Source organism: Rhinocladiella mackenziei, assembly GCF_000835555.1.
Source record: "Rhinocladiella mackenziei CBS 650.93 unplaced genomic scaffold supercont1.3, whole genome shotgun sequence".
Taxonomy (NCBI): Eukaryota; Fungi; Ascomycota; class Eurotiomycetes; order Chaetothyriales; family Herpotrichiellaceae; genus Rhinocladiella; species Rhinocladiella mackenziei.
This window is the reverse complement of record NW_013550602.1, coordinates 2,988,516-2,998,808: the sequence shown is the minus strand read 5'-3', so window position 1 is coordinate 2,998,808 and position 10,293 is coordinate 2,988,516. Positions and strand designations below refer to the sequence as shown.

The 10,293-nt window shown below is 50.4% G+C and overlaps 3 protein-coding genes across 3 annotated transcripts; 1 reads left to right on the top strand and 2 right to left on the bottom strand.

The window, feature by feature from the left end:
- Positions 1–4,080: 4,080 nt before the first annotated feature.
- Positions 4,081–5,580, top strand: Z518_04599 (uncharacterized protein; the record flags this gene model as incomplete). Its single annotated transcript, XM_013418305.1, has 1 exon — positions 4,081–5,580. The coding sequence occupies one exon, from the start codon at positions 4,081–4,083 to the stop codon at positions 5,578–5,580; it is 1,500 nt and encodes a 499-aa protein (XP_013273759.1).
- A 219-nt stretch (positions 5,581–5,799) lies between these two features.
- On the bottom strand, positions 5,800–6,768 carry Z518_04598 (uncharacterized protein; the record flags this gene model as incomplete). Its single annotated transcript, XM_013418304.1, has 1 exon — positions 5,800–6,768. One exon carries the CDS (start codon positions 6,766–6,768, stop codon positions 5,800–5,802), a length of 969 nt encoding a protein of 322 aa, XP_013273758.1.
- Positions 6,769–7,134: 366 nt separating this feature from the next.
- Z518_04597 (uncharacterized protein) lies at positions 7,135–10,270 on the bottom strand (the record flags this gene model as incomplete). The annotated part of the gene is made up of 9 exons (XM_013418303.1): positions 7,135–7,241; positions 7,460–7,710; positions 7,805–8,079; positions 8,142–8,255; positions 8,345–8,420; positions 8,810–9,022; positions 9,078–9,685; positions 9,750–9,936; positions 9,987–10,270. 9 exons carry the CDS (start codon positions 10,268–10,270, stop codon positions 7,135–7,137), a joined length of 2,115 nt encoding a protein of 704 aa, XP_013273757.1.
- Between the last annotated feature and the right edge of the window lie 23 nt (positions 10,271–10,293).

Below are 10,293 nucleotides of genomic sequence, written 5' to 3'. Positions count from 1 at the left end.
GTTTGGGTCCTTTCCTAAATGCCAACTTATGCGCATCCACGATTGAACAGTGATCGGCGTCCTGACATTCTGGTGCCGGCTACGGCGCACAGGCGAGTTGACAACCTTGGTTCCGGGAGATCTACTGGATGAGGGGAGCCTTTCCTCTTCAGTGGCGTCACCCTGAGCGTTTTCCGGCTTGCCAATGTCTTGCCTCACAATGATAAGCAGTGGGAAGGCGAGTTCAGAATCATATGCCATAAGGTGGTGGACTTGTGGTTGTGCGGGGCGATAGAAAGGGTGGGTAAGGCAGAGTCCTCTTACTGGCTTCGTAGGATAGAAATAGTTAAGATGACGGGGTAGCGATCTCCCATAGTAGGGCCGACGGCGGGTTCGGCGTTCATATGAAGTTGTAGTTCTCACGTTGATAACATCCAGCTGACCTGTTCAGGACCATATCAGGTCAGGCCTCTGGAATAGAAAAGAACTGCTGATGGCAAGGAAGACACCACTTCCAAGGAGGAACACAGGGACATGACAAGGTACCACTTCGTGGCTCTTTGGATAAAGGATTGGACTCGCGATACACTAACAGGCAGGCCAGGTGATATGTACCCTTCCCGCGTCGATATCGCGGGGTACATCTTTCTCTTGTGATTGGTTTAGAGGAGGTCATCTAGGATTTCGAGTGCCGTTCTCAAAACCAGTCTTGTGGATTTCTGCGGAGATCCTGCTACGCCGGTCAAACCCTGGATTAGATATTGCAGACAATTCGGCGGAGACCACATTGGACTGGTAGGGGACAAGTGATGGAGTAGTGGACTTCGTCACTTTGCCATACGATCGTTAACGTTCATGTTCAGTGTAAATATTGGTGCTTGTTCGTGAAGAATGGCTGGTTTATTAAGTATGGGACAGTCCCTGCTCATCTTCAGACGGCGTTGGGCCTTGGTAGAGGCCGATGTAATGATGAAGGAGGTGGATGGTAATGGATAGAAGATAGAAGTGGGTAGAAACCGGGGAAGAGAACCTCTGCTGCCTGCGTAGACATCAGGTTGCCCTTTCAACGGGATTGGGTCCACCGAAACCGATTGAGCATCACAAGTTGATGCTGACATGACGAAGCCGAACAGCTGTGCCAAGACCCCGTATCATTCGTCGATGCTGACAATCCTCCTTTGTTTAGAGGGAGTCATCGCGACCAGCGACGACGTTTTCAGGGTCTGCAGGATCTCTATCATTTTGCATTTTTCAACCTGTGTTACTGTCAAACTGGGTGCAACTCGAGATGTATAGTATTGAATGCTCTGTTCTCTATCTACTGTACTTGTCGAGGTACTGAGGCTCCTTTAATAGACATGCGAATCCTACGTCGTCACACAGAGCAACCATCAGTAACGTCGTCGTTTATGCAAACCTCTCTCACCAGTGTTTCAGCGGTGGAGCCTATACACAATAGCCCTTTCAACAGTTACTGTACAGTCTTGACTTGACTTAATTCATTTACCCTGACCTCTCCCGAAGGATATGCAGGATCTAACTACTGAAGCTATCCTTGAAACTCTATTGTACACCTGTTCCATTTCATGAGCCAAGTTCGTGCCTCGTTGGGCCTATCTTATGCTCCTTGTCTTCGGCCCGGCCGTCGAGACCCTTCCGGTGCTCTGGATTAAAAATCTTTGTGACGCTTCCGCAAAATCCAGTACCATAAGTCTCTTGCATACCGTGGCCATGTTCGAAGCGCTGCCAGTCATTCACGATCACAGCCCAGTGCCCGAGACATTCCCCAATTGAGTATAGATCGAAACATGTTATCGAATTCAAGCGCCACTGGGACGATGGACCGCTTGTGCTTTACACTGAACCAGGTAAGGATAGTGCCCTAGGACCGGCTAATTTACGGAACACGCTGAAGAAAGGTGAAAGAGAAATATGTAGTGCGATATAGCACTTGGCGGGTTGGCCACGTTTGCTGCCTGCTATGTCCCTTCTCCAAACTGTGCTCGGCATTCTTCCAGACTTGCAAACAAATAAATCAAATCAAATCAAGCCTCGAATTTGATTTTGACTTGGATTCAAAAAGGATCGATATGATTTGATTTGATTTGAATCGATTTGGATATTTGGATAGCCCCACTTTTCTCCCAAGATGATATACATTGCGCTGCGCCGATAATGTCTGCTCGAAGCCGACTTCTCTGAGCCGTCACCATCTGTCCTGCGAGACTGAATATCTGTTCTGGCTAGGAAGATATAGCGGGAATTGAAAAGAGATCTATCGCCATCCGCGACAGACGTGGATATTGTCATAGGGTGGCCCCCCCGGGAGACATGGTCCACAGATCGGATCCGATGGCTCGTAGCATTTCATCGGATTCAATCCCTGACGTATCTCGATATCGACTTCTATGAGTAGGTGCGGCCCTCCCCCTGTGGCCCCGGGGCACATAGTCCACGGATTGGATCCGATGGCGAGGGTCTTTCATCGGGTCTAATCTACGAAGCATGTCGAGTGTGATCATTAGAGCTTCTCTGGGTGGTCCACAGACTGGATCCGATGAAATACCACGACCCATCGGATCCAATCCATGGGTCATCTCGACGTCGAGGCTTGTCCGTTCACGCTGGTTACGAACCATCTCGAGGGCGATCAATAGGGCTTCTCTCGATGGTTCACAGACTGGATCCGATCCGTGGCCCATCTCGATATCGAGGATGTCAACTTCTATCGAGTAGGGTGCCCCCCCGGCCACATGGTCCACGGATTGGATCCGATGGAGGTGCGGCAAAGGGGTAGTGCCCACGTGATCACGTGACATGCCAAGCCATTGATGCACGTTATTGGCCAACACGACGGTCTTGGCGGCGCCACACAACGCTAAGCCACAACTACGGAGTTAGGCGATTCCAAAATTAAAAAAGATCAAGGTTTTTATTCCGCAGAATCAAGGACGAAACCGAGTGGGCACGCTAGGTTTTAGTCGTACCGATAGAATTGAGGGGCCTTACTAGTGTTCGATCATAGGTGAGGCAAGAGGGTTGTCCGGCCTAGCTTTCTATGGGCCCCTAGATGGGTAAACGTATGTTGGGCCGAGAGAAGATTGAATAAATCTATCTGACCGAGGTGCAAGCTAAAAAAAGGGGCACCGAAGGGTGCGGTGCACGTGACTAGGCTAGGCCCAATGTGGACTGCCAACAATAGTCTGTCAAGCAACAGGTGAGTCCAGACATCTGTCAACATGCTTACCCATGCTGCTAAGCCTGCACTTGAGGTAGCATATAGACCGGGCTTGATGGTATGACTCGAGCACCTGTGAGTGGGCCCTCTCAGTCCTTGTTTCCTCCTGAAAAGTTACCAATGTCAACATAAACCAGTGAACGTGGGTAAGGCCCCGCCTTCGTGGGGTCAGCATGAGCCGCGGGGCACTGACCCACACGAGCAGGGAACGTTGAAGCCGAGGGCCATATTATCATCATGTGCTACAAGACACAGTTGTTTCAATGCTATGCTGTCCAATGCGACGTATCTACATGATGCCCACCGCGGGGTGTCAAGTAAGAAATGAGGGCGGTCAGCGTGAGGGTCGAAATATTAAGGTAAGCGGGGCGATTCGATGCCGCACACCTTAAAACCTTAATCTACAGTACCACGCGCCCCGTTTTGTTTGTTCAGAGGTGAAAACGATAGCCTCACGACGAGGGTATTGATTTTAGTGGACTAGTTATGTCCGAGGACATGCTTATTGGCCTCTAGGTTCTACTACTGACTCGCGAGAGGGGGTCTGGAACGCAAGCCAGCTGATCGTGCTCGGATGCGGCATCCCGCGATCAATATGCGATATGGGTCAGCAGAGAGAGCCCCGTCAACCTACTTCGTGGCTTGACTAGGATTAGGGGACAAGGCAAAGACTGCGTCCTCCAGCCCGAATCGGCATGAAACTTATGTGCGTTGGGATATCGCAGTTGACTTACTTTATTATTCTTTCCTTTGCAAGGCTTTTCTCAGGTAAGCCTTCCAACCTCTGAGACGGCGGCACCGGACCTGAAAATCTGAACCCAGAGTGCGGCTGCTGGCTTGAGTACAACTGAAATTGGCAAAACATGTCTGACGCATCCGACGCCGAGTTTAAACGAGGATCTGGTACAGATAGCGACCCCTTCGACATTGTGATCGTCGGGGCAGGTATATCAGGTGTTAACACAGCCTATCGCATTCAAACACAGCTTCCTGGTACGAGATACACCATCTTCGAGGCCCGAGATGCAATTGGCGGCACGTGGGATTTCTTTAAGTATCCAGGTCTACGCTCTGATGGGTTCTCCTGGCGACCGTGGCTGGAGAAAACCCCCATCGCCACAGCAGGCTCAATTTTGAGGTATCTGAGGTTATCGGCTGCTGATACAGGAATCGAAAGCCACATTTGGTTGGGCAGTCGAGTAAAGAGTGCAAATTGGTCAATGAAGTCGCAGGCGTGGGAGATGACGGTGATCTCGAACAATCGTGTCGAACGAGTCTGGACGAGATTTCTCGTACTCGGTACCGGCTACTACGACTACGAAGAAGCTCTGCCAGCTGCCATTCCGAACCTTAACTCCTTCGCTGGTCTGGTTGTCCATCCACAGTTCTGGCCGGAAGACCTTGACTATACAGATAAAAAGGTCGTCTGCATTGGGAGCGGCGCAACAGCAATCACACTTATTCCAGTTCTGGCGGAGAAAGCGGCCAACGTTACCATGCTGCAGCGCAGTCCGTCTTACATTGTGTCGCTGCCCAACCCCACTTCAGCTTCCTTTCTGCAAAGGTGTATACCAGAGCGTATAGCCTACAGGCTAAACAGGCTCTATTTTATGATATTTCCGATTCTCTTTTATTACTTTTGCCGCATGTTTCCTGTCGTCTCTAGGAACATGATCCGAAAAGATGCTGCAAATCAGTCACCGGGGAACTACCCCATGGACACGAATTTTGCACCCCGGTACAACCCATTTGACCAGCGCCTATGCTCCGCCCCCAACGGAGACTTTTACGCTGCCATTCGCAATGGTGGGGCGAAGGTTGTCACCGATTCGATCGAGCAGGTTGTGGAAGATGGCATCATCCTCAAGAACGGGACAAACTTCGACGCCGACATTATAATCACAGCCACTGGACTTAAGCTACGGTTGGGTGGCAACGTCAACATAACGGTGGACGGCCAACCTTACTCTATTGCCGACAAATTGACCTGGCAGAACGCCATGTTGCAGGACCTTCCCAATACCGTATTGGTGATGGGCTATACAATGGCCTCATGGACTCTCGGTGCCGACGCTACGGCTTTCCTGCTTTGCCGTCTCCTAAAAGGCATGCGTAAGCACAGATTGACCTGCATTGTCCCTCGTCTTCCTGGCGACAAGTCTGTCCAGGCATACCCTCTCATGGCTCTCAGCTCTACCTACGTCTTAGCAGCAGCAGAAGTTTTACCGAAAGCCGGTGATAAGGGTCCGTGGAGGAGGCGAATGAATTATTTCACCGACATGTTCAAGGTCAATTACGGCGACATGACAGAGGGTTTAGAGTCCTATCAGGGGGACTTCGCTGTGACCGGGGTCAAGTTCTGAAGGCAGTCCATAGAATAGAAATTATGGAGATCCCTTCGATAGAGATATGCAAAAGCCATTACTTTCCCCTACTCTTTTTATATGTTCTACCAATTTAATATTCTCCGTCCCCTTTGTGCGATAGACACAGGTAGAATGGATTTCGTGCACTGATACAAACTCAGTTCTCGGTCTGGAACCTACAACGACAACACTTCCTTCAGCTTCTCCACCTCCCTCTCAAAAAAAACCATCTATTGTGCCCAGCTCGAGTCCAAAACTCTTGACACGGTCCAAATCTACCGTGACAGGATTGTCAACCAGGAACTGCCCATTCTGAACTTTGATGGGGTTTTGTCCCCTCTTCTCCGCCTCGTCTGCCGTAACGTACTCGACGGTAATCTTCACATTCTTGCCCTGCTTGGCCAGTGCCCTCTCCATCGTGCGCGTAGCATCCTCCAGCAGTCCCACCTGAGAAGCCAAGTCAATGACCTGAGATGAAAGATCAGGCAGCCCACGTCCTATTCCGGGTCCCAATAAGGCCGCTGCGGCAAATCGCCCAACAATATCGGGATCGACAAAGTAGTGCTTGTAGTCAGCCGGGATGACGGTCGCAATGCAATGTTCGGAAAGCTCTGGATACATAAATGTCGCCATTGGGTTGAGAAAGTTGGAAAGAAAAGTTGCGGGTTTGAAGATAGCCCACACCCAGCCATTCTGCTCGGCGGCTTTCCGGACGGCGATTTCGTTGTTGTGCTTGCCTTGAAAGTAAGTGTAGCGAAGGCTACCCTGCTCAACGCCGACGAAATTTCCCGGGATACCGGGATCTTTGACGCCGGCGGTAGTAGTGTAGACCACCCGCTTCATTGTAGGGATTGAGGAAAGAACTGAGAGAGTGTTCTTAGCGTGACGTTGTTCGGCGGTAGCATCGCTCCAGACCGTCAGGAAAATGAAGAAGCAAGCCGTGCATGAAGTTGCTGTGGCTGTAATGGCGGAGGGATCGTCGTATTCGCCTTTGAACAGCTTGACCGCTGGTAACCCCTTCGCTAGTGCTTGAGCCTGGGGGCTGTCCGGATCACGGACGAGAGCATGAATGGTAATGGGGTTGGTGGAGGTGGAAAGACTGAGAAGAGCACGGATTGTCGCCGATCCTTGAGTGCCGGTAACGCCAGAAACGAAAATCGTGTCCCCTTGTGCTGCTTGAGACATGTCGACGAGATGCGTGCTCTTCGAGACTGCACGGAGAATGCTGGTGGTGTGGACTGGATCCTGGATGACTTCCCCTGGTTGGTTGACGGTCCGGGGAAGGCGTGACATTTCATACTTGGACAGTGTTTCTTGTATGTTCTGGGTCAAGGGAACGCGCCTGTATGCTTGTTGTGCATTGAGATTGCATTTCCTTCTTCGTCCATTGAGGTGCAAGAGAATTTTGCATCGCGCGAATTCGGTTAAGGTTCGAACCACCCTCCCCCCATCCCCGCCTTATCGAACTGTCGCCATACTTCATGCAGGTCTGTGGGGTGATTTGTGTGCATCACTGATCTCGTGTTATACGGAGACTGCCCAACGTACCGTTTATTCTCGGTACGCGTCTCGACGAATCCTCCATTGTGCCAACAGTTTGGAGACAAAGCTGTGGTCTCGAACTTTGTTGGACCGGTTGTTGACGGGTTCATGGGACGCTACGGGTTACAGAAACAGCGTATTACGAACGTGATGCCAGCGGAAATAGTAAATTCGTGCCGAGAGATCAGTTGGGAGAGAAAAGCCTTTTTAGAAGGCCCTTGATTTATAGATAGTTCAGCCTCATCCTGACGTCGCGTGCTTATTCTGTCTTCGTCCTGCTGCTCCCACAAAGTGTGCAACGTCGGTCTTCCTTGTAAAATACCTGCCCACTCACTTCCCTTCAGGTGCTGGATCCCATATGACAACATATCATCGCCGATCAAATTGGTGCGACCAGCATCAATGAAGCGGGCTATAAAGACCACAGTATGAGCGTCCAACGCGGTGGGTCCGGCATCATCGCCAAAGATCCACGTGCTCTTGCGTCCGACGTTATGCTCCAACATGACATCCGCAATCCTGTTCAAATATACTTGCGCCTTTTGCTCTTCTCGCACTACTATTTCCGGAGCATGCGGGTTTGGCCTGGTACGTTCCGCTCAGACTGTCATTCTCTGTCAGCGATTGATCTGAACATTCGCCGCGTCCAGAAATTGCCGCTTCTTGTGGACAGCCTTACAATTGCAATTTCCTCTGTAAAGCGGTCTTGTACTTTTCGGAGGTCGTTGGCTCTTCGATCAGATGCAGAATCATCTTGACGAGACCTTCGGATCGGCCATCTTCTGCGGTGAATGAAAGGCTTACAAACCACACTTGGTGCAGTTCGTTCAACAATTCATTGATGCTGTCACGATGAGCGCTGGGTAGCAGCTGAGGATATCTCTCGCTGAGAAATCTGGTGATATCTAGGCTGTCATCCAACTTGACAGATTGAGGGCCAAGTAACAATGGAACCTTGGTAGAGATCTTGTTAGGCGAGCTGCTCCTCTCTTCACGTTGCTTGGAGCTCCCCTTACTTGGCCTTTCCAGTTCTTCTCCAGATATTCCTCGCGATTCTGCTCCCAGGTGTAAATGTCGATTTCTTTCTCTATGGGGTCGACAGCTAAGTCTGCTGACTTAGGTTCTCCCTTCTACCGAAAGGTCAACAAGGTCATGAGTGAACATATGGAGAAGGAGTTGTAATACAGCTCCCAAGCAGGAGTCGCGGCATTATCTTCACCCATTTTTGTTTTTCATCGGCCGTTGATACGTTCAGAATAATTGTCCGGTCAAGGTTCTTTATACTGCTGTTTTGCCTAGATCGATTAGTAAATAACAGGCACGAGATTCACTGGCCTGGCCACAACTGGGACCAACGATGAAGGCCCGCATGACGAGGTGGGGTTTGTACGGGGCGTGTGGGATATTCATAATGCCCCAGACGGCTTTCCTTTCCCTCTAAGTCATCCTCGAACTATCGTAGGTCAGAGACTATGTTAACAGCGATTGGAGTGAAAAATGCCAAGTTTCTCGAGGATGACGTTGCCTGGTTCAAGATGCACTTCTATCCGTAATTACTAGCCAATATGACTATGTCCAGCCAACAACCTATTCCGTCTCTCTAGTTATTGCGAACAACGAGGACAAGGGACATGTCAGCTCTTCATCAGGGTGATGTTGCAACTTTGGCCCTTGGGTACGCTACCGAAGAAAGTTGACCATGTCCATATCATCGGGAGACGAAAGGGCCAATCGTGCACCAGCACATTCCCGAAAGAGTAACGCAACCGCCATGCGAAGTTCCATGTAAGCAAGATGTACTCCTAGACAGGTGCGAGATCCAGCTCCAAATGCTGCAAAGGCGGATCTCTCTTCTTGTCCAGCATAGTCTTTTCGTAGAAATCTCTCAGGTTCAAAACTGCGGATGGTTAGGAGACGTTTACTGGTGAAATCGCCTAAGGTGGAGAACTTACCATTCTGGATTCGAGTAGATCTCGGACTTGCGGTGCATACTATATGACTGAGTACACACGATGGTCCCTGGTGGGATGAAATGGCCAGAAGTGTGCAAACCTGCTTCGGACACGACGCGAGGAAGGGCCCCAGGAACCGGCCCATATGTCCTCAAGGTCTCTTCGATAACGGCATTCATATATGGGAGGGCTTCCAGCTCTGCGTCGGTAAAATCGCTAGGAAGGGTGGCGACTTCCTCCTCGAGCTTTTCTTGTATCCGGTGGTTTGACAAAACGGCCCATACCAGGTAAGTCAATGTGACGCTTGTCGTCCTACCCCCAGCGCCAACCAGGCCAGTAGCTTCAGTGACAATGCTGTCTCTCGGGATTACAGTCTCATTAATTTCTGTTTCGGTGAGAAAGCCTGTGAATACGGTCCTCCTATCAATAGAGCCTTCCTTCGCCCGGTCTATGATCTCTCTGTCATGCCGAATGATCGTCTTCTCATCTCGATTGATGTCGTATATAAAACTTGGTATGAGGCAGATCAGTCTATATAGGGTGGGAAACTCAGACCGGAGTATGCCAATCATGGCGAAATTTTCAAACATTTGGATAAACTCCGTCTTCTGTGCGTTCGTTAGTACGCTTTGATACAGTCACTGGAGGGGAAGGACAAATACAAGAACGTACCTTGCCTAGCTCAAGCATGCCAAAGGACTCGCCGAAAGCGATTCTTCCGATCACATCCACTGTGTAGTATGTCCACCATTCGAATCGGTCGCACACACCCTTGGCTTTCACCTTTTGAACGGCCGATTGAGCCTTCTCACTCACCAATAACGCTTCGAGAAAGGGCGAGATAGGGTCTTTCGCCTGACTGCGTGGTTCTTCAAGCTTGTCTCCGAGAAAACGTCCTGGTCCGCGAACGCGGTTCGGAACCTCGGGTACCACTCGCTCTTGCGGATGCCATTTCCAATCTTGTGGATAGCATGATAACCATGAAGATCAGTCACGTCGATCTCGTTAGGGGCAGTCCGAACCACTGGACCGTAGATCTGGTGCAGGTGGTGGATGTATTGCACACGCCGGCCCTTAACACATGTAGCGTCAACGGTAGGGACGTAAATTGAGCCAGCCACGGGCCTGGAACGGACCCCAATGGTGTGAAATACGCTCGGCGTATTAGCTGTAGTATCGTCATAAGTCAGCATTGTCGTATCGTTGAGCAAGTCCC